Genomic DNA, 24,681 nt, shown 5'->3' with positions numbered 1-24,681 from the left:
TCCTGCCCCCTTATGGCCATGTGTTTGACGATTACGTCTGATCGGCGCCACATGCACCTTAACCTTCTGCAGAATTATACAAACCCTGTGCCGGCACCCCTTCTGAGAGCGCAACGGGCTCGCTCGATCCGCGCCAGCAGCGACGAACCCATGGCGACGTGAGCGCACTCGGACGGAATGACGCGGATCAAGTCCTACGAAATGCGCAGACTCACGACTTCGACGACGTTGAGCCAGCCGTTGGTCGTTCGCGTGTACTCCCGGATGTAGAGGCCCACCATCTCTCTGGGTCGTTGACGCTCTGGGCGCACTGCTGGTGCACGATTTCTGCTCATCAAAAAAAGAAAAGGGAAAAGAGGATTCTCTGTTGTTTGCTTGATCCAAACCACGCATACTCTTTATCACTTATTGGCGAGCATTTCACGCATTGGAACAAGATTCACAGCGCGAGACACGTGTGTCGCGAAGGCACGCCGAGTGCTTACGCTTGTGAGCTGTCTCCATCAGTTGCCAACATGAACAACTTCATATACCACCGCCTTACCTTCTGCCGTTTCTGACTGTACGGTTTCCCCATCCTCGTTACGCTGGCTAATCACTTGTATAATCTGCGAATTGCATGCGTACCTGCCTATACGCCTCATCCTCTTATGCTCTATAGTCAAATGAGGTCATCCGTTTGACAAGTGTCGTGTTAGAAAAAATAAATACAGGGGTTCTGCGCGACATTATGATTAGCAATATGACTGAGAAATATGTGATTGTACGATATGATTATGACGCACGCTGTCCCGGAGGGCTTTGGATTAATTTTGACTGCCCGAAGTACCTTAAGCGCATCCAATGCACGGTACACGGGCGTTCTTGCATTTCGCCCCCATCGAAATGCGCGGCCGCCGCAGCCGGTATTTGGCCCCGCGCCCTCTGATTTAGCACCGCAACACCAAAGTCGCTACGCCATCACAGTAGGCAAGTATAATGTAGCATATGCAGTTCATGCAAAGTGTCTGAATCTTGTCAGACAATCGCGGTGCGATATCATTGAACAACCAAGCAAAACTGGCGGTTAAGGAAAGGCCACTGCGACGATAGCAAACGATAAGAATGCAATAGAACGAGGAAGGCGTACTGCAGAACGCTCCCGCCAAACACTTGTGCAGGAACCATCGAGAATGATTGCCAAGGTAATCGAATAGCCGAACGATTCTGGAAAGGTATCCGCGCCAGTGCCACATTTTTGGCCGCTAGTGCTATAGCTGCCCACCGGCCGGCTTGACGCCATCGCCTCACCGTCCTTCCGTGTTCTGTCGTGGATATCCTAAAATGTCAAATGGTCATGGCAGCCTGCTGCCGCATTATACGCGAAGTGAGAATGTAACCTAGCGCAAGAACACTGACCTTGAATCGAGATCAGCGTCGGCTCCGACTGGTTAGTTCTTAGCGCAGTTCCTTGTTCTTGTCCTTGTTGCCCAACAATTCCTGTGCCCTCTAAAAGACCAGGGAGCCGGCGGTTATTCGAGTGTTCTTTTAAGTGAATATTGTAACTAGGAATGTAACACTTGTGAGGGGAGGTTAAGGGAAGGCGTGGAAATGTGAAGGCTAAACTGAGTTTTGAGAGAGAATAGATTAAATACTGTACGTCGTCTTTACTCATTCATTGATGATGATGATGATCATGATGATGATCCTCCATCATGGCTCGTACCCACTAACGGGAATAGGCCGAGAATAGGCAGGGGAAAGGTAGCGCAAGAAGGAGGAGGAGGAGGAAATAACTTTATTGCGTGTCCTGCGAGTTGGTGGGGAGGGCCAAAGGCCCAGGTGACGGCCAGGAGTTCGTGAGTCCTGGCGGCATCCTCGGCCCGCTGGACGGCCCATAGTTGATTCTCGAGGGCGGGGCTGAGCAGCGCAGCTTCCCAGCGCGTGCGAAGGCTGCTGCTAGAGGCCGCGTTCTCGTTATTGTTATGTATCTCTCGGCATTCCCATAAGATATGCTCCAGAGTGGCTCTGGATTCACATGTGTTGCATTTGTCCGTTTGATATATATCCGGATATATGATGTGCAAGAGTACAGGATTCGGATACGTCCTAGTTTGTAACTGCCGCCATGCGACAGACTGCTTTTTTGACAATTTTGGGTGAGGTCGCGGGAATATGCCTCTCTGTAACCTATAGTGTTTAGTGATGTCATTATATGTTGTCAGTATGTCCTTCCACTCCCACTCATTTACTGCACCGTCACGTCCGGAGGGTGCCGGGGTAGAAAACTTTTATTTGAAAACGAGAAACGCGAAGTAAAAGAAAAGAAAACAAAGGAGATACTGGAATAACTAGACTAGTATGCGAGCAATCTTTCTCTTCCTTTACAGCGAACCCGACATTGCCTTTTGATACCACTTTGCGGGTGTTGTCTGTTGGCCGTTGTGGTGCGTAATGTCTCACTAAGGGCCTGGGCTTGAACTGTTCTCGTTGGCCAAATGATACAGCACCACTTTCAACACGGTACCACTTTTAAAGCGAAGTAATCTGGGTCTTTTCCCCCAAGTTCTATGGCGAGTGGCCGTTGTCTTGACGATCATGTGGTGAATTATTTAACTCTATTCACAGAGCGCCTTCTCACACAACACGGAACAGTGACGACATTGATAAATGCCTTAAAGAAGAGGTGGCCTTGTACTAAGAAATCGCAGTCCCTTGACGTAGGTTTGTGTTTTCTTTCTGATCATGTGTGCCGGCAGTATAACGCCGGATCTGCAACACCAGTCTTACAGTTCAATTCTGGGCGCTCTAAACTTGTAAAACACGAAATTGTTTCGTCTTTCCTACGCTTGGCTTTGGAAGAAAAAGTTGCATGCATCACACACACACACACACACACACACACACACACACACACACACACACACACACACACACACACACACACACACACACACACACACACACGCACGCACGCACGCACGCACACACGCACACGCACACGCACACGCACACACGCACACGCACACACACACACACACACACATCGAAACGTGGTGCAGACCGCGAATGTGTGTATACAATGCTTACATACAATTACATACAGTTACATATGCTTACATACAGTTAATTACAGTTGAGCACTTCTGCCACGATGCGATGTGCCATGTGAGGCAATGATAATACTCAACTCTCATAGATATTACTAACAGTGACGCACAACACCTCAAGCTAACACGTCTCCCTGTGTTTTTTGTAGACTACGCAGACAAACAGCAGCAGTGCATGGAAGGTGACATTTAACATCAACTCACCACATCAAGTAGTGTGCTGAAGATGCACTACTTGTGCAAATACCGCTTGAGTGTCCGGTTTAAACTGGAAACATGGAGGAAGGAAGGAAGGAAATCAACTTTATTCAGGTCCTGCAGGCCACGAGAGCTGCGGGCTCTCATGGAGTGGGCGTCTCCCACGACGGAACCGGGAGGTTGAGTTTCCTGGCGGCGTCGTGGACCTGCTGGACGGCCCAGAGTTGGGGAGCGAGTTCTTCGCTCCGGATTGCTTCTTCAAACTTGCGCTTGTCCTGTTCGTAGTTTACGTGAGCTTGCGAGCACGGCCAGAGTAAATGATATACGTTAAGGGATGTGTTGGAGGAACGTAAATCACATACGTTACCTTGCGGATTTGCGTACCCGAGAAGCAACCTAAAAGACAAGGTATGCGTAGAATCGGGTAGTGCCGACCCCTCGAATAAACTGCGGTAGAGGACGCCTACAATTCACTCTTCCTTCCCTGTTAAATGCTTATGTATATAATAATTTCGATCTCTTCAGTGCGTCAAACAGTGCTGTGCGTGCTGTGTATGTTACCATGTATACGTTCTGTTTTTCTTTGTGGTGAATATTGTCTAAATGTTATATAATTTTGTTATGTTTTCTTTTGTACTTGTTCATTATTGTATAACTGTTATTATACTGCAATTACCTTTGTTTTAAAATCCTTGCTGTGAAGCCGCTGCCAAGCGAAAGGAGGCTGCGGCTTTGTTAAGCTGTTTCTGAAAGCTTTTTCTGCGCCTCCGCTGTCTGTGCTTGGGCAGAAATAAAGAATTTAAATTTGAATTTGAACTCTCGTATTCGACTAAACGCTGAAGAAATTACACATTCGTCGCCAACATCACCGATAGTCATCGTCAATCAAAGCAAACAGCATACGAAGCTTCGCTTACATCGAGTCCCACAGTGCGGGTGATCCGCATTTTTTTTTATTGGACACAAATGCAGTATATCCGTATAACGTTATCCGCACGATTGGCTACTTATGTCAAAACTTCTGACTTGACCCTACGATGTTTGAAGTTACTATTGTATAAGACTCTGGTTAGTCATAAGGTTGAATATGCGTATTCCGTCTGTGACCTCCTAAATCCCGAGCACTGAGCCTTGATGCCATTGAGAATCGCTCTGCACGATTAGTCCTTTCCAACTTCTTTCGTTTTGCTCGAGTTCCACAAAAAAGAAGAAGGAAAGGAAAAAAAGGACAAAAGAAAAAAAAAAACATTGATCGCCCTGACCTCTGAAAGCGACTTCGCATTTCTCCTCTGTGCCACTTTCATAAAAAAATGTTGTAGTGTGAGCGCAATATGCGACTGTTAAGCCCCCCCCCGTGATTGCTTAATCGTCATGGTGTTGGGCTGCTATGCACGAGGTGTCGGGATCTAATCCCAGTCACGGCGCGCGCATTTCGATGGGGGCGAAAGGCCGAAAAAATACCCGTGTACTAAGATTTACGTGCACGTTACAGAACCCCACGTGGTCCTTGTTAATCCGGAGTCCCTGACTACGGCGTGCCTCATAATCAGATGGTGTGGTTTTGGCACGTAAAACTTCATAATTGTTTTTATGTGACTGTTTCTTTCACCTTTCACATCTGTACATATCATCATCAGTGCGCGCCGAGTCTTTTTCGCGGCGAGAATGAAGTGGGTGTCTTAAAATAGCAACGCATATCTACAACAAACCCGCTTTAGTTCCCCCAGCTTCTTGCCAAGAATCGACAGCCAGTTAAAAGTCAGTGCACTGAGGTTGTCGACAAAACATTACGGCACTTCATTCGGCACTAGCTTTTGCCAAGAGTCCTTCTCCGAAACAATAGCCCTGAACGGTAGTTAATGGAAAGGAACACATCTGCAGGACCTCGCAAGAAAAGAGAGCATTGATCCATTATCACAAAAAGAAAAGCCTTATCTGCCACAACTATGTACAAGCTGTTTTTTGACAAATTCGGAAATTGGACTTGATCTACCCATAGTAAACGTTCCCTCTTTAGTCCCAGCACGTTCGGTAGCCCAGTGGATAAAGCATTGTGCGGACGCCGCATTTCGAGGGGGTTGAAATGCAAACATGCTTGTGCCCTGAGGTTTAGTTGCACGTGAAAGAACTCCCGGCGGTAAAAATTAATCCGGTGTCCCCCACTACGGCGTGCTTCCTTATCAGATTGTGGTTTTGGTGTTAAAAACCCTAGAAAGTAATTTAAAATGAATGGCGTCAACGCAGTTAGAAATGCACGTTGCCTTTTCGTCGTCGGACGCCTGCCTAAACACCACTCGTAAAGCTTCTAGCTTTTAATGCGATAGCGTTAAAGGCCTAGTGCTGCAGAAAATCCGCTGTCGGCTTCACCGCGAGCGAAAATTCCCGTATATATATTTAGGTATATGTATATGCCACACTTTGCTATATCACATGCGGTATACGCGTATTATATTACCGCACCATTCTATCACTTAAGTTGCTCATACCTTGTCTTACACTCTTGACAAAGTTATTGCTCGGAATTTCGAGAATGCCAGCCCACAAACAAATATAGTGAAACAAAACACCGACAGCGCATGCCTTTTGTGTTAAGTGTTCTCGCGGTGTCCTCGGTGAAGCAATGGCGTCGCCTTGTTTATATGTTGTGGAAACAGGGGACAGGTTATGCAAAGGCCGCGTCTATATGCTTTCGCTTGCCTATGTCACTCCAGCCACTTTTTAATATTTCAAACGCAGGCTCACTTACTTTTCTCCTACTGTCTTTAAAACTCACGACCTTCGACAGCGTAAGTACCTCCTTATCTTGAGCACGTTAACGTAAGAAAACATGCTAAGTAGTCTGCACTGTTTCGAGATGGTAGAGGCGAATAATCAATGGTAAATTTTCCCCTTTACTGTTTCGTTCATAGAGGTGGAGATAAATGACATGCCGGAAGGTGAACCAGAGCTGGGCCTGGTTCAATATCCTGCATCGGCGATATGGGTAAGGGGAAGAAATAATTAGGAGAGGAAAAGTCGCAATGTTCGTGCCACCGAAGTACAGGTAAAGTTATTTGCTCTGCATCACAGATGGCCGCTCACTCCGGTTGCCTCTTCGGAATCGCAGCAATGCAGCTGTGATAAGAGAACCCATGGCCACGAGATCTTGTCCAATGAGAAAGGTCGTCTTTCTACCGGGTTTAGTGCTGTGCGGAGGTCAAACCTTTCATTTTCTAAAGACGACCAGTAGCTGAGAAAACGTTCTTCAGCTTCTTCGTCACTACGGGTGTTGCATTCGGCGTTATCGAATTAAGAATAATTATGCATTGATGAATGCAACGTCCGGGCAAGCGACACAGTACCGTTTTTTACTTCAGGGAAGACCAAGTAACATGCGCACTCAATTGCGTATAGGCGGGTCAAGTGAATGCGATCAAAGGCGAGTGAAGGCAGGGTGTATAGGCCACTTCTGTAATGTCAAATCATGCGCTCGCTTGCTTACGCACTCCGCTGCGCCAATTCTCGACAGAGGTATGGAAACAAGATTTGCTCCTTCGTGAACTTTTCTATCATTTCGTCGGCAATGCCGTTGCCGGAGATACCGCAAAAACCCGGCAACCGCTGTTACCCGACAAAACACGGCAAAAACACGATGTTATGTCCTTTCGTGGTCACGTGTTACTGCGTGCCTCGTTATTTCCTATAGGAGTTTTCACAGGACCCGCAACGAATAGTTGACAAAAGACACGGTAGGCCTAGCCTTTGAGTTGCACGATATTGCCCACTGGTTAGTCGGTTGTTAGTTCATATAACCAGCAGCGCCTTGGAGGGCAGCGACCTCCGAGCCCGTCGATGTTGTATCGTGAGAAATGTTGTAGCTGATGCTGATTGACTGCGATGGGAAAGCCACTGCGCCGGAGGAGTTGTTCTGAGAATCAGATACCCTTATACGGGTTCGGGGACAGTAGTGTGCTTTAGCGCTTTGAAGTATCATGACTTCCTTCTTACTATTTTAAAGTGTTTGCTTTTCACTATAGTAACAACTGGTTTCCTCTCTACCACATCTCTCCACTATATATATGCTTTTTTTCCCCACCAAGGTTTAGCCCTTTTTCCTCTGCAGCTGTCCATATGCCCGCAAAGATTGAGTGGCTAGTCCCGTGCCACATTTGCACATTTTTCTCCACTGTGAGTCAATGTTTTTCGAAAGTTGCAAACACGTTTGCATGTTTTTTTAATGCCCTCTCATGAGAATGCGAAATACGAGTTTGTTGTCAAATGCCTGAGTCCGCCGAAATCACCCGCACCAGAGTCCTTCAATGCTTTTGAAGGACTCTGTCCGCACTGTTTGCGGGCATATTTTCTGAACGTATATAATGGCAATCGGTGTGTTCTCTTAGACGCAACATTATCTGCTGTTACGTGATCAATTAACCGCTGTACTTCTGATGGGCACAAATTCATATCAAAGTGTATCTTTTTAAAGTCATCATCAGCGGTGCGTACTGCTCCACGTCGAACCTTAAATTGGTTTAAAATTACGCGAACATTGGTGCAAGCTCACAAAGCCGCTGTGACGATGACGATAATGAAGGTTTGGGCATCTCAGTAGAAACGGGTTGGTGGTAGATCTCACAAAGTTTGTTAATTAAATTCTTGTTGTGTTTCTACGTCTTGGAGTAGCTCGATACCCTACACTGTAAAAATAAGTGTGAAAAACAAAGAACAAGCGCAAAACTTCTATTTTAGGCTGCGGCACATTCATTTCAATTGAAAAAAAAAAACAAGAATCAGATTCTTCGTTTAAAAAAAAATAGTTTTTCTTTGTGCATGCTGGAAGACAGAGTACTAAAAAAAAACAATGTGCGCGAAATCAGATTTCTTCGTATGTTCACTATCTTCAATCAACACGTGTGTGCAGCTTCGTCAGCCACATATGTACAGGCAGATAGATCTCATACGCACGAGCCAACGGGTCTTCATTCATGAAGCAGCTACGCCTGTTCTCCTCTCTAGTCATGAAATGAGATCACGGCTATTTCAACTCGTAAAGTGGATATTCAGGTGTGTCCCGCAGCGCCTGGTGTCGTGTCGTCGGGTGTTTTGTCACGTCTCGTTTGTTCTGTGCAGCGTGCTGTATGATAACGGCCACATCCCAGCACTTGACTCTTTACATCATGAAAGCAGCGGTGATGACGGGTGTAAAAGTTACAGCCATAAGGGAGTAAACTATTTTACCCATTTCTTCCCGTAAATTGACGGAAAAAGACATCAGCGGAAAGTGCGAGTGAAACTATATAGAAAAAGTGAGAAACAGAAAAGCGACGAAAACAAAAAATAAAGGTACGTTACTGAAATTTCCATACTTTTTCTGTTTTTTTTTCTCACAACATCTTTTGCAGTGTACGCTACATTTGCTGTCGTAAACAAACAAACAAACAAACAAACAAACAAAAATCACAGCACGATGTATTGCTTACGTATGGTTATGTCTGCAGAACGCGCGCAACTTATTCAGTGCATAATATGCACATTACGCAGTAAAGCCTAGTGCGGGACAACTGCGAACATCTGCAAATGAATGAGCAAAATAACACGCTCACCCACTTCATGACGGGATCACAAAGTGTAAAGGTGGCATGGGAAAATGTCCGATTGCGCAGAGTAACAGCGTTGATCTAAGGCAAGTGCGGCCGGCCCCAGACTCTTGCAGAATAGCGATGCGATATAACTACATAACGTTTAGAATGTCGAAAAAAAATATTCTGACGTTTTAGTAGTAGGTATTTGAAAGGAACAAAGTCTGCGGGTGGGAAATTTGCAAGTAAACAGCTGCAAACTTGCATCATCCCCTTATAATGGAATTACGAGGAATTAACTCTTCCATCGAAGCGTTTTATGAAACAAATGCCAAATATTGTATCGGATAGAGTTTGCTAGTTTTTTGTATCTGTATCTTGCAACCGAGTTCACTGCAAGGGAGACTGCGGGTGCGAGCTATATTACGAGAGCGCAGTTCTTTCAAGGGAGTATGGTTCCTTAGGGCGATCATTGAGGCATTCCTTATCAAAATGAGGGTAGATGGGTGCATCAACCACCATTCACTTAATCTGCCAGACAGGGAGTATACGATTATCTACACTCCACGTGCCACACAAGAACACGAGTCGTAGTTTTCTACCATGTTTTATATCTTTGTCACCGGGATGGCGAGAGGACACACTGGCTGAACACACATGAGGGTTTTAATTCTTCGTTTTTGCAATAAACTCAGTTGCAAGTCTGCGCTCGTCTGTACCCTTCTTACCTTGTAGTCCTGTCATATGGCGAAGTTTGTATCATCTCAAATACTTACCGGCTCTGTATCATGTATCTGCATCGTGATACATACGCGAAGTATCTTTCCAGCACTGTGGTCCAGCACCATGCATTGATAGAGCAGTTATGCCTACTTTTATACCTGACCGTGCTCCTTTACTCGGATGGGCACTTTTCGCTGCTTCTTGTTCAGCGGGACTGACTGCACGCGAAAGGTGGATTACAAAGAACGGCAAGGGCCTTCATCGCTTCCTTTTTTTTTATGACACAATGAACTATTCCTTGATTTGCACTATGTTGTGCACTGGGGGTCGTAGTTGGTCAGATTCTCGTGGCCGTCCTCGCCGACCACTCGCGTCGCGGCCATCTTGCCGAGGGGAAGCCACGGACTCGTGTCAGCCAACGGCGGCACCGTGCTGTACGCGCGCAAAAAAAAAAGATAAAAAAAAGGAAATAAAAGGTAATTATTAGGGAATCGAAAATGCAGTCCTGGTTCAGTCAGATGGTGTTTTAAACAACGGCAACTGACCATTCGAAAAAAAAAGATTGCATATATTGCGAATGGTGCGCTGCTAAATAATGCGCTAGATCAATGTGGTGACACAACTACCGTGATCACGGAGGAAGGAAACTAAGGAGAGGCCCTGACGTCACTCTTTGTGAAGGAAAAGTGAAGCCGGAAGTTGGCGTTGCTCATCGCGATGCTCCGCCTTTTGTGCCACCCTCCTCTCTTGTTTACATCTTTCGCGTAACCACGCCGCGCTGCGCGTGGTTTCGCGCACGCTCGCGCAACATCCGGCAGAGCACGGTGCAGGTAACACAGCGCAACAAGACACGGTGACTAACGCAAACCCGCCCACACAGCGCCTTTGCCACGGCACGAAACCTACCAGAGCAACACGTGTGAACGCTCAAAATCAGAACAACGCCGCCATTGTGGCCCAAAAGGCGTGGCCATACAACAAAAAAAATAAAAAATCAGCAAAAAAATGAGAACCTACTACGTCATTTCCGCCACACTTTTCTCCTAGCGCGCGGAGGGGGTAGGGCCTCTCCTTAGTTTCCTTCCTCCGTGACCGTGATTAGGGTGGCTAGAATTCTAGCCACCCTACCGTGATGCTTGCTTCGTTGCTGTGGCTTGGCTGTTGGCCTGCGACCCTGGCCGCGCGCGCCGGTCGCGCGACCCCGGAGACACGCGGGCGTCGCGCGCGCGTGCGTTGGTTGTTTCGGAGGCTATTCGTCGTCTGCTTGGCGTTGCTCTTTCGGTGTCGATCACGGCTGGGAGTGCGATACGCGTTTGAAGAAGTGACGGATAATGAGTTGCACCACCATTGCCGGCTTTCTAAGTAGACCTTTTGCAGGCTACGCTATCAAATGGAGGAGACACTGGTGCAAGCGTACCAGTGGTCATTCCACGCAGAGGAAGGCATATTACACGCTGCGGTTCATCGCCACTGGCCTGCAGCTCCCAAAAATCGGTCGGACGCGAAGAATTCATCGGAATGGCCTAGATCTCTGCTGCCGACACTGTCCACAAAGTTGCTCCCGCAATTACCGTGTTGGCCGGTAGAAGGGCTGGGTCAGCTTTCCTGTGACCTCCGCTTCAAAGCCAATGCCAAGGAGATATTTGCATGGTGAGATCAAATTCCCAGTGCTATCGCCAGCGTGAATAGCTCGCAGATCGCCGTTCAGCAATCATAAGGGCTCAACCTAGGCTGGTCCAGCACTTCCTTCGTTAGGCTGGTAAAACTATACAGTCAGGATGCGAAGATATTGTGGAGACAACTTATTTGGCTGACTTTTTTTCTCTGGTTCAGGAGTGCCGCACTTTGTTCCTCAATTTCACGGCACAGCGCGCACCGTCAGCATCACACTCTTCGATTTTACTTCGAGCAGGCAATGCAGGGCCCGTATATCGTAATGTTCGATTTCAAGTTCCACTACTTCTATCACGCGACGCGCCGTGGGGCAGATCGCAGGGATAGCGGCAGCACGGCGGCGAGCGAGTCATGTCCGAGCCGATGACGAAGGGCGCAAAAAGAAGAAAAATTGTCCCTAAGAACCAGTTCACGGTTTTTTCGCGCTCGCTACTTAGGAAATGCTGGCAGTGCGTTCCTGTTGCGTGCATCGTGCGAGCTCCTGGTAGCAGACGACATAGCGCTGCGCTCTGCCAACTCATTTACGCTTGCGATACCGCCTGCCGGCTGAAAATGATAAAGAATGACATTAATAAATTACTTCTGCATTGCGTAAACGCCCGGCACCACACGTTTATACTTCAGAACTTGGCGTATAATATTTAATTTATATTTCAAATCTATTTAGCAAACAGAAACATTCTGCAATTCCTCGATTAGCTCGTCATATAATGACGTACACTTCAGAGGTGGCACCCTCTCATTTATTGGTCGCGTCCACCCCTTCTTCCACCACCGACTTGGGAGTGGCACATCTAGTGACGTAAGCGGCGAAGCGAACGGTTCGTATTCCGAACCATCGTAAGATTCGGCCCAAATGACACCGGGCTGCATGGACATGAGCAAGGGTCGAGCCGCAGCAGTTAGTGTGGTCGCGTCGCTGTCGCATTTACAGTAATGGCGTCAAGACGACCGCGCAGCCGCTTACTGAAGAAGAACGAAGACGCACAAATTTGTAGTATCAGTGTCAATACAGATTACGCCAGAAGCAACTCAGTGACTCTGCGTGGGGAGCGGGGAACTACAGCAAGCCGCTTGCGAGCACAACCAACACGAGGAAAGACGCCATGCCGTAACACGCAACAAGCGCAGCAAATCCGAGAGCGCAAAGCGCAGCGTCACTGGGAACAACGCGCGGACGCCCGATGCCACAAAGAAGAATACTGCATACACCCCTCAGCAAATGTAGCGGTGGTTTTGCAACAGCTTCGCTAAGTTAACCCTAATTCACTTGAACACCAAAGATCGCGGGTTCAAGTGCCGTAATGAACTCTGTCTTACTTAAAGCTGCCTTATCGTCTTCGCTATCGAACATGATAAGGGAACGACCGATGAGGGTTGATAAGGGTTGATACTAGTCGGACTAAGTTGCATGTTTAAGGTCCTCCCTATAACGTTTTACCGAACAGCCTCTTTAGCTAATTCCAATCTGCTTACCCCGAGTCATGACACGTAGCAGCTTGTCGCGCGTTATTACAGCCATAGATGTTGTACATTTTTTAAGTGTTTTGCGCTTCTGAATCGTTATTGAGATGGTATGCGCATGGCGTAACACTTGGCGCATTTTTTTTTAGGTTAAAAAAAGGCACCACACGTCAGCAAAGGAGTCAGCAAAGCAACACGGAGATTCGCATCGGGGCGCGCTTCATGCAGAACGGCCAGTGCTCGCAAGCGCACTCCACAATTAAGGATGCCTATAGCCAGCCATGACCATTTGACGAGCTGAACTGTGACGAATCACCGAGTTCTATACGAAAAGCACAGCGACCACTTCAGTCGATGAGAGGAGCGGCCCTCCAGTTACTGGAGTCGATGTGAATTATATAGAGTACAGTATAACGTTCTAGGACAACGGGGTAAGCCTGAAGGAAGCAAAAACCTACAACTTACGCTGAAGAATCCATTTAAGCAATTTGATTACTCACACTGATAATGGCCAAAGTTACGCCAACCTTATTGGCCAAGTAATATCGGCCAAATTTATTACAAGTTTACGCACGAAATAGAGGCTTCCAGTTCGCGTTCTTCATTGCCGTTGTTCACGATCTTTCATTCCTGGGACAGTGTTCTCCCTGGCACCACCTGCGCCCGTGTAGGTTCACGTGAAATCTTGCGCTCTGCGGGCACCACTCACCCGTGTGCTGCGAACCGCGCCACCTGGCCGATGCCCAGCGGCGGACGCAAAAGCCCGCTGGCCACGGCCGAGTCCAGCCGGTAGTGGTAGCCCTCGGCCACCGCCTTGGCGACCTTCAGCGTGGCGCACGTGGAGACCCATGTCGAGAACCCTTCGGCGATCTCGTCCACCGAGTGAACGCTGAAACGGCTCTTGATGACGAGCTTCGCGAACTCGGGCACGTTGAAGACGTTGAACATGTAGTCCACCAGAGCCTCCGTTGTCGAGGCATTGCCGTCACGCTGCGCCGTCGGAAAGAGAGAGAGAGAGAGCTTATCTCGGCGTTGTATACTCGCGGATGTATAAGCGCGATGCGGGCTTCGCTGCTGAGCTATAGATGCTTCTCATTACTATTCTGCATGTTAAGCAGCCGACAGCTTAGGGCAGGAACTCGGCTGGCAGCGCGCGTGCAGAGACTACAGCGGGGAACAGTCGTGAGGCGAGTCGTATGTAGACTGTGTTGCTAACAAGGTGCACGAACCTCGGTGAAGCCTTGTCCGCGTTATTCGATGTTGTTGTCATGCAAAAGCACATGGCGCCGTCGTATCGTGGGCTAGAGCCACGAACGACGATCAGTCGCCAACAGATGAGCTTCGTTAGATAAGGGGGGTGTCCCATGGTCAATGCTTCCGGCGCTCTTGTCTATGCCGAATTTGTCAATTGGAGGTGAAAGAGGTTAATTTTTGCATAACGAATATCTCGTGGATGGTGCCTTTATAATTGGGTAAATTTCGTTTGCCACCGCGGCGCCCTCCCTCCTGCAGCACCTTCACTGGAAAGTGGGCTTTAGAACCAGTATTAAATAAGCGAGAAATTTTAGTTAAATATCAAATGGGCTATGGCTATTACTCGCCCATCTATTCTACGCCGGGCTCAAGGAAGCAACATGTAACAAGAGATTCTTGAGTCGGTTAATTCTTATATTTAAAGATAAATCTCAGTTAAAGAATGTCACCCAGTATGAAAATTAGTAGACTGAAAAAATATTACACGCGAAGCTTTACATGGCTTGTTTATAATCGTAGCTAATCTCGGTAGTTTTATTACTTGTTATTCATGTATTACAAACAGATAATTACACGCTCCAAGCACAAACATGTACCAGTGGCCACACCATCTGCCATGACACTCGCCATGTAAGTAGCACGCATTGGGTTCAGGTGCATCTGAAGCACACTTGTAAGCCAGTGAAGCATCAATAAGAACCTGTTACATGTCTGTCGATTGACGATTAGCTGGTAGGCACCTACTGCACTTCATCGCACATTTTGAGGGTATTCTTCGAAATTTGTGCTAGTATCATGATTTCTCCAAGGCGGCTGTGGTTTCATGGTGTTTCAGTTATGATTGTAATCTGCAAATGGAGCAAGTGCCCTAAAGTGAGAAAAAATTTAAATATTTAGTGAAACTTTGGTTAATAGGGAGCATGGCACTAACATTTTTTAATGTTAGCAGTACTTGCCTTTTGAATCCAGCTGAATTGAGTAAATTGTGCTATCTGCAAGGACGTTTATAAATATTACAGGGTCTCCTAAGACCACTGTTAAGAGGTGAACAGCGAAAGCCTATACTCTTCCTCCTCTTATAATTCGCCTCTTTTTCTTTGCTTCTTCTCTTTCTCTTCTTTCATATAGTCATTACTGCTCACTACTAAGCATTTTTAGTCATTTGTAATCAATTATGGTCATTACAAGCCATCGTTAGACATGTTGGTCATATAATAGTCATTAGTAATCATTACAAGTTATTTCAGTCATTATTAGTCAGTGGTCATTACTAGGCATCTTTAGTCATTTCTAATGAATTGTAGTCGTTACAAGTCGTTAGACATATTGGTCATTTCGTAGTCATTACTAGTCACTACCTATCATTTCAGTCTATCAGTAATTACTGCTTACTACTAAGTATTTTTAGTCATTTGTAATCAGTTGTGGTCATTACAAGCCGTTGTTAGACATGTTGGTCATATCCTAGTCATCAGTAGCCGTTACAAGTTAGTTCAGTCATTTTTAGTCATTAGTGGTCATTACTAAGAATTTTTGTCATTTCTAATGAATTGTAGTCTTTACAAGTTGTCGTTAGACATATTGGTCATTTCATAGTAATTAATAGCCATTACAAGTCAGTTCAGTCATTATTAGTCATTACTGATCACTAGTAAGTATTTTAGTCATTTGTAATCAATTGGGGTCATTACAAGCCATCGTTCGACATGTTGGTCATACCATAGTCATTAGTAGTCATTACAAGTCATTAGTAGTCATTTTAGTCATTAGTGGTCATTCTAAGCATATTGAGTCATTTCTAATAAATTGTAGTCGTTACAAGTTGTCGTTAGACATATTGGTCATTTCATTTTCATTACTAGTCATTACCAAGGCTATTAGCGCAGCTCAGGACGAGCAAAAAAGGAAAGAGGTAGGGTTAATCAAAGGGAGCGGAAAACAGGGTGAGCGCTATGGCGAGTTGGTATGTCATAACTGTTCAAGGCTATTAGCGCAGCTCAGGACGAGCAAAAAAGGAAAGAGGTAGGGTTAATCAAAGGGAGCGCTCACCCTGTTTTCCGCTCCCTTTGATTAACCCTACCTCTTTCCTTTTTTGCTCGTCCTGAGCTGCGCTAATAGCCTTGAACAGTTATGACATACCAACTCGCCCAAACTGCCACGCTTAGTCATTACCAGTCATTTCAGTCATTATTAGTCTTTACTGCTCACTACTAAACATTTTTAGTTATTTGTAATCAATTGTGGTCACTACAAGCCATCGTTAGACATGTTGGTCATATCATAGTCATTACAAGTCATTTTAATCATTACTACTAATTACTAGACATTTCTAGTAATTTCTAATCAATTGTGGTCATTAAAAGCCGTCGTTACACATATTGATGATTTCGGAGTCATTGTAGTCATTGCAAGTAATTAGTAGTCATTATTAGTCATTACTAGTCATTATTAACCTCTACCAATCTGTACTATAACGTTATCATTCACCAACTGTCACTATCAATCATGTTTCATTATTTAATCTGTCGTCATATGGCGTGATGACGCTTCGGCGGACACTCCGGCGGTCAGGTCTGCTGACACAAACTTCACCATGAGCCAAGAAAGGCCTTCGCCTTAAAAAGAATGCAGTATAATTTTGTTTTTGTACCTCCAGTAAATGGCCATCAATCTAGTGAATATATGTGCCATTCTAATTTTCTGTGCCAGGAGTTTATACCTAACAAAAAAAAAAGGTGTCTCAACTCTGAACAACATGAATTTTGTGCTTTTGTCAGGTGTGCATTTAGTTTATTAGATCTTCTAATACTCGGGTTCTCATATTTGCCTTGAACCGACTTTCTTTAGAAATGCATTAGTCTATTAGAAGAAACCATGAAAAAGAAATGCCTCACGCTAAATGTCATATCTCAATAAGGGTTTTTTTACCCTTTTCGTCGCTCTACTGAAGTCAAATCGGTACAGCAATATCATTTCGAGCAAATGAGCTCTGGTACCTTTCTGAACTTTGTTCCATACAGCTCCAGTGCAAACACAAATTGATCATTCTTTGAAGTCCTAATATAGACATTACATTATTAGTTAGAAACAGGGAGGAAACAATTTAATGCCCTAGACTATGCTGTGGGACTTCCTTTTACTTGAAGATTTGATTTGTTATTAGACATCCCAAAGGTGCTAGTAGAAAATACACTGGTGTGCACATGTATGCAGATGTTGCCACTGAATGGTGCACTGAAGGTGTAGAAAGAATTATCTGATTGAAGGACATTTTCTGTCGGTTAATGCCTAAACGGCATTCTATACGGCAGTATTTAACACTGGGTAATACATAACTAAAGCGATGACTAAATATTTTTGATGTCTGAACTGCTAGATGGGCCCGCAATGCTTGGATATGTCGCATGAACTGGATATTCATTTTGTTTCCGTCATTGGGAACAAGTTTTAACTCATAGATCGGTTGTAGTTATGTTACGCGCTAAACCGGTCAGCACTTGGGTATCAGACTGTGACCATTGTCACTGGCGGCAACTCGAACACTGCCTGTCAAGTAAAAATTTTCACACCATAGAACCAATGCCGCGTTCGCACAGGTGTGTCCACGTGAAGACGGTCGTACTGCCCTCAGTCACGTTGTTGGCCGAAGCACATGGTGGAAGACAACCATGTGTTCGAGAATTGGCTGCATATACAGGCGAGAGAATTAGTGGTCATTTCGTCATTTATTCATGGCTCAGCTTGCGTCTTTGTCTGCAGCACATGTGGAACGCAATTCCCATCGCTACTAGAGATGCCTTGTCTGGAAGAGAGTCCAGACAAAACTGCCCATAGCAATGTCCCACGCAATGTTTCACGTGACAGAGTTTTCATTACGTCCACCGCAGTGATCTGTAACTCTGTTGAACATATCTCCTCACTTATATCAAACGAAGTTCCGTCTACATAAGCGGAAAACATTCGCAGAAGGGTTCCAGCTACTAAGTGCATCCGTAAGCGGAACCGAACTGCAAGAGTAGTCATACGACGAGTCCACTCCTTACCGCGCACGCACGTTTCGAGTCTCGCGTGCATACCTGTGCGAGCGGCAAGATGCGCTCCTTGAAGAGGGCCTTGTCGTCGGCGGCGTCCGCCCCAGCGATGACGGTGTGCGGCGTGGCGACGGGTGCCGCCTGAAGTGACGACAAGTTGAAGCCCGGCGCGAACTGCAGCGGCCTGTGGGACGCGGCTTGCGCGGCCTGCAACAGCACGTCGACGGGCGCGGCGCGGAAGCACGAGACCCACGCCGACTTGTCCACGCCGCTGCAGTTCAACGCCGACGCTAGGCGCAGGTACGGCATCGTCTGCGAGCACATCGATCGACGCCGCTGTTTCTCGAAACGTCTTTGCAATATGTAAGGTGCGTTTGCACCGATGCCTCAAGAGAGAGACTTCGGTGCCGTGCTGAAATTGACTGATCGATTTGTCTTATCTACGCTGGCACTAACATAGCCTGATAGGAAGTTCATCTTGAACGAAACTGGTGACATTGAAAGTAACGGCAGTGTTATCGCTCCAGCAATGCACGAGCTTTTCGAGTAGAAATTAGTGCTCGCCCGTGAGACTTTCCCTTATATTTATATAGTTTTATTAGTAGGGCTCTTTATTTTGTACGACAGGCATCTCCCACGCGGGAAACGGAGCGGCCGGAGTTTCTGTTGGCGTTGAAGCAGATGGAGCACCCAGCGCGATGTGTGCGCGCGTGCTTGAGCATACAATCAGCCTCGGAGATCAATTGTGCATTAATTTATGCGAATTAATTTCATGACTGCGACCTTACTTCAACATTGTCACTGTAATTCTAAGCTGTGGTTTAGCGGCAATGAGTAGTTAAGAAACATACGCGATGATCGTAGCAGTGTGCGTGGGTACCGTTCCGCTACGGAATAAGTTCTGCTCTTTACTCTGACAAGCGTTCAAACAGCATACCGTAAAGTGTGAATGACATTTGTCGAGTGGCTGACATTGAGGACTGCGCGAGCATCTGAAGCAGCGTGGCATGACCATGCGTGGTCTTAATGCGGCGTTAGCCCGTGCTTTTTTTTTTTCGTCATGAAAGATGGCGACCGAACCGGCCAGTTAGCCACTGTCAGCAAACGTAAGTGTTTCACCCATATAAAAATTTATAGCAACATTTTTTAGACAGTCTTTAGACTTTTGTTACTAGAACCTTCCAACAGTCAATTGAAATCCTACCAGCTGTCTATATACATCCTAACAAGGGTCTAGTAACACCCTAGAAACATTTGGCCACCAACTCCCAATAGAAACATGTTGATAGGATGTCTTTAAACTTCCTACCAAATTCCTGTAACTTTTGTCTTTATACACCCTAATAACATTCTTTCAAAAGAGAAATGTTCATATACCTTCTGTTAACTTCCTAGCAATCCCCTATTAACATTCTTTCAAAAGAAAAATGTTCATATATTTTCTGTTAACTTCCTACCAATCCCCTATTAACATTGCTTAGGTATACATTGCTTCTTTGTACACCCTAGTAACATCCTATAAAGAATTGGCCATCGTACTTCAATTGAAGCATGGTCATATATGATCCGTAAACATTCTAGTAACCGTCAACCAACAGAAGTATTTAGGCTTTGTAGTAACACTATGGCAATATTTTACTTATATGTGCTTATGTACTTGCTACTGACGTCTTACTATCCCCCTAGTAACATTTTTCCTAGATACGACTTATAGTAGCATGAGTAAACATTTGTCAGCATGTGGGAACATGTTGGTAAAAGGCAGTATGCAACCTAGAAGGTGCATGTACATGGAAAACAGATGAAAGTTTCCACTAAAAGAAGTTTATTCACACAAGAATATTTACACAGAATTGTGAGAAAGATAATAGAGAAATTAAAAATAATAAATATATAATGAGTTAGTTGATTACGGCATGGCAGCTGCCGCATAATCACTAGCAAGCATCGATGATAATGTATTTTTTACACTCAGAGTTGTTTGCACTCAGAATGTTTGCAGAGTGAACCCTGCACAGAAACAAGATGGTCAGTGTTAACATCATGTTCAGGTTAGCATATCAAATATATAGAACAGCTTTTTAACAAGGTACACATGAAGTTCACACGAATTCTAAAATTGTAACCGTCATCCCCATTTACTTGCAGAGGAAATGATGGGGCACATTTTGCAATGCATATCCTTTGCTGCGTTGCATTTATTACGTGCTATTAAAATTAGGAAAGTGTGCGTGGTCGTGCAAAAAAGGGAACAGCCTGAAATTATTGTTATAGCCCCCAAAGTTGTGGCCTGAATAATTTCAGTTGCCCAAAAAGTTTTCTTAATCAGTTATCTGCAAAAATAATTTACTCACTCAAAACGTGAATTACATGGTTTATTCATGGTGAACTTTGTAGTGCGCCCAAAAGACACGGAAACAGATACGGTGGACACGCGAGCGCTTATTCATAATTGTTTTTGTATTGTATTGTATTTTTGGAAATACACAGAACCGAGCATGTGCAAACACATGCTCGGTACATTTTTATACACACAGATTACAGAGCTTGAAGCAGTACTCAAGAATACAAATTCTTTGTCAGTGATAGCAACCAATGGCAGACTGATGTATTTTCAAGCACGCCTTCTCATATGGAACGCTTCTGTAATTTCACGTGTTCGTTTATTTTTAGTCGAAAACAAAATATCAGTGTCAAAAAATACTGGTTCACAATGACAGGTTGCAGTGGGTAGACAAGGGCGAATAATTTCTTTTTCACATTTGCGCTTGTCTAACCAGTGCAACCTATGTAGTTTGCACCGGTTCACTGAAAGATGTTATTGTGAACCGAGAAACCATACGCTCAATATTTCACTATCTCTCATCCTGTACAGCCAGAGTAGGAAAAAGCAAGGACATAGTCGGTCAATATTTACCACACATTAAGTCATCGCGACACGCTGTGAAAACGTATTGTTTGTACGCTTCGTGTTTATAGCAATTTCAAGCGAGCCGCATGACACGGAGCAGCTTAAAAATGTAAGAAAATCGTGCTTAACACATTTGACGGCATTACAGTTCGCGCTATAATAACCTGCCAAAATGCGCCATAAGAAACTGAAATCAAAATAACATCAAAATAATATGTTTATGAAATATGATGGTAAAGAACATACCTTTTTTATAATTTGGAGACAGACAAAACTTCGGCGCAGTGCTGTCTTGAGGAAAAGCTGTTCGCTATTTGTGCAGTGTGCAGTTTAAAACCCGGACAGTGCCAATATTAAATCACTTCACACGACATTGCATCGCAGCTGGCAGAGAAGTTGCATAAACGTTCACATCACGGAACGAAGAAAGCTCCGTGGGCTTCACAAGCACGTAGCCGGTTGGCTTGCATTGATGAACCAGCCACAACACAGCATAAGCATAAACAGCAGCAAAATTAGCTAGATTGCTGCCACAATAAGCGACCAAACACCTACATCGCTCCGACCGTACCAGGCCGGCGTCGCAAAGGGACTGATGGCGATTGCGATGGTCTCCCTCTCGGCCTCGACTGTCAAATTTGTGCGCATGCACGGGAGAGGCATGTGACGTTCTTTACATCCACCCGCTTCGCCTTGACCACCGCGAAACTAAAGCCCCTCTTTACGCCGAATCTTGACCCCTCTCCCCCCTACTACCTTGCGAAGGTTCTCTCGCGACGGGACCGTTCCACACTCCTTCGTCTGCGCACGGGCTCCGTGTGGACGGCAGCTAGGCTTCATGCCAAGGGACGCATCGCCTCGCCGGCCTGCAGAAGGTGCGGTGACGCCCGAGACCCTCGAGCACCTGCTCTGCACCTGTCCTGCCCAGGAGCGCGATCCAGTCACTGCCACCTACCGACGGTATGGACTCCCGGCTACCTCAGAGACACACCTGCTCTTCCCGGCTCGCTACCACCTCCCAGCACTGGCAAGCCTGCTTGAATATGCGTACTCAAACGGGCTCCTAGGCCGCCAAATAGGCTTCGGCCTCGCACGGCCTCTACCTCGCGCGCCGGCCATCGCCCCTGGATGATGCTGACGTCTGCTGCCTGAAACCTACTCTCCCTTTCCCCCTCTATCCTCTCATCTTTCATTCCCTGCCCCCATCCCCATTACGCTGCGCCGTGCTCCCATATGGGCTGCAGAACTGAGCGTATTTTCCCTCTCCCAAATCACGAAGAAGAAGAAGACTGATACGTTGACATTCCTCGCCCCTCGGTGACAGGTGCGGCGGCCTTTGTGTGCGCATCCCTTTCTGGGAACTGTACTTAGAGGGAGGATGTACCTCATGGCCGAGGTTGAAAAAAAAAGCCTGAGAAGACCGCCGGCTCAATTTTGTTGTGCATTTAGGGGCTGTATATCTTTCGAGACAATTATTGTTCTTAAAACCGACTTTTTTCTCAAAATGTAATAAAAATTGAAAAATTAAATCATTTAGGGTAAATCATGCAGCTATCCTATTTTGCGTAAAAACATCCTTTAGCACTTGTCGCTTTCAAAGAGAAATTTGTTCTTCATGGCGTCCAGCGCAATATAATGCTGAAGCCTATTGTAGTAATATTTTTATAGCTAAATTGATGTCCGAAACGTGGCGGCTATGACGTTACCGGTTTTCAGACGCCCGAAGCACGGCAAAAGCGTGGCCTTTGATATCCTGGCTCTTGGTATCCGGATTGCCATAATTACGGAGGTCGTAAGGGCCCCGCAAGACCTTGTCGGAGCTGAGAATTTCGTCGCCGTGTTATGAAGCGAAAGCACTGAATATTAACAGTATAATTATCCCTTTTCGAACTGTTTTCTCACATAGCAAGCTACCATCGCCGTAAAGCAGATCAATTGACATAGTTACTTTTGTTTTAATGTACAGAAGCCGTCGGTAGGAGGCAGGGACGAAAACGTGCGCATACAGACGCGAACAAAGCAACATTTTTCTATACAGTAAGGATATTTCATTCTTTTTTTCACAGAAAGGTGTCACTTGCAAAGATTTGAGCTTTTCTTTCTGTTCGACCTGTGCGCTTACTCAGGTCGACACTCACGCTTACTCAGCAGCAGCAGGAGCAGCAGCTCTATTTTGCAGCCTTCTGGATATTTGAGCGACAACGTTCCAGCGCCGTGTTACCATGAGTTTCAGCTCTTTTTTCTTCTTTTTAACAAATATCGTGACGTTACTGTGCTGACACGTCCCAGCTTAGGGCGTACTATTTATATGGCGGACTGCAGTGGCCTGATTATCTCGTTGCAATGCTAATTGGGGGCCTTGCAATAACAGTGCGTGGTAAGGGCCGATTTACGCTCGAGCCCCACGCCACACCATCCGCCTGCCCGCACGCATGTGGTCGGGTGAAAATTTGCACATTTCGCAGACTGGTACACACATTTCGGTTTCCACTGCCCAGTGTATACCAAAAGTTGTGAACCAGTGCATGAAATGTGCAGTTTTCCGCACGACCGTGCGCGTGCAGCAAGCGGGCGGTGTCACGGCTTAACGTAAATCGGCATTTAATTTAATTTAATTTAGTTTTAATTAACCTGCCCCAAGGCCGGGATAAAGCTGTGCAAATGGTGCGCGGCCTGCACAGTACTGCGCTATCACACCGGTGAGGTGGTGTAGAGCAAGCAAATTTTCTCGAAGTGTGCTGACGTCACCGCATGCTCACGTAGTCAAGTAGAACCTTTAAAAAGATTAGTACTAAGAGTTTGCGAACATATTTCTTTGAACATTTCAGTAGCGCACTCCGTCAACAATTCGCTACCGACTTGGATTGGGACTATGATTTAAAACAAAGAGCTTGATTCCTGAGTATATCATATATCGGCATTAATGTTAGAAAAGTTTACCAAAAACTATCAAGTTGCTTCCCATTCTAAATACTTTTCGGCAAACAGTACGATCTGTGGACCTATTGAGGATACATGTCATTCAGAAAAAAAATAGTTTGATGATGTATAGTAAAACATTCTTTACACAAAAGTAACGAGTCTTTTGACGGTGTATTGAAAATATTCTTTATACAAAAGTAAGAAGGAAGTCTGTCAATGGTGTATTGAAAATATTTTTTGTAAAGTAAGAAGGAAGTCTTTTGACGGTGTATTGAAAATATTCTTTATACAAAAGTAAGAAGGAAGTCTGTCAACGGTGTATTGAAAATATTCTTTATACAAAAGTAAGAAGGAAGTATTTTGACCGTGTATAAACAAATGTTACTAAAATGTAAATGTAAATAGGTTGTCAGAAAGTTGGTAGGAGTTCTGAGAATTGTTAATGGGCATTTTTATAAGGGCAGACTTTACAAGCCGCAAGAGAAAACCGATTTCTTTTTCTGTTTCTTTAATCCCGTACTCTACGATGTGCTCACCCGTCCTATGGAAATCGGGTCCTCTCAAATAGGCGCCAGTTTATTTTATTCGATTCCCTTCAAATATTGCTGCTTCATAGGGCAAGACACTGCCGAAACACAAAGCTTACGTGTATGATGTCGGTTTATTGGCCGCAGTGATCGCCGTGTTCAGCCACACCACTGGCCACATGCAAGAGGCTAATGTAGGCATACCACACTGATTTGAAGATTCCTAGGCTTTAAGACGGTGCCGGTGGTTGACGCAAATATTTTTTCCCGATTTGCGCTTATAGATGTTTTGGAATTGTATTGGGTTGGCAGTATACAAGCACACCTATG

General features: G+C 45.5%; 1 protein-coding gene across 1 annotated transcript in view; it reads right to left on the bottom strand.

The window, feature by feature from the left end:
- Window positions 1-24,681, bottom strand: part of LOC142583666 (uncharacterized) — an 89,012-nt gene that overhangs the window by 17,433 nt on the left and 46,898 nt on the right. Inside the window, exons 7-9 of the mRNA XM_075694156.1 lie at window positions 18,037-18,303; window positions 13,416-13,696; window positions 216-327 (exon numbers count right to left, since the gene is read on the bottom strand). Coding sequence (XP_075550271.1) covers window positions 216-327; window positions 13,416-13,696; window positions 18,037-18,303 — 660 coding nt within the window. The remainder of the gene's footprint in view (window positions 1-215; window positions 328-13,415; window positions 13,697-18,036; window positions 18,304-24,681) is intronic.

Source organism: Dermacentor variabilis, chromosome 5, assembly GCF_050947875.1.
Source record: "Dermacentor variabilis isolate Ectoservices chromosome 5, ASM5094787v1, whole genome shotgun sequence".
In the NCBI taxonomy this organism is placed as follows: Eukaryota; Metazoa; Arthropoda; class Arachnida; order Ixodida; family Ixodidae; genus Dermacentor; species Dermacentor variabilis.
Note: the sequence above shows the minus strand (reverse complement) of the source record. Positions and strands in the feature narration are given on the sequence as shown.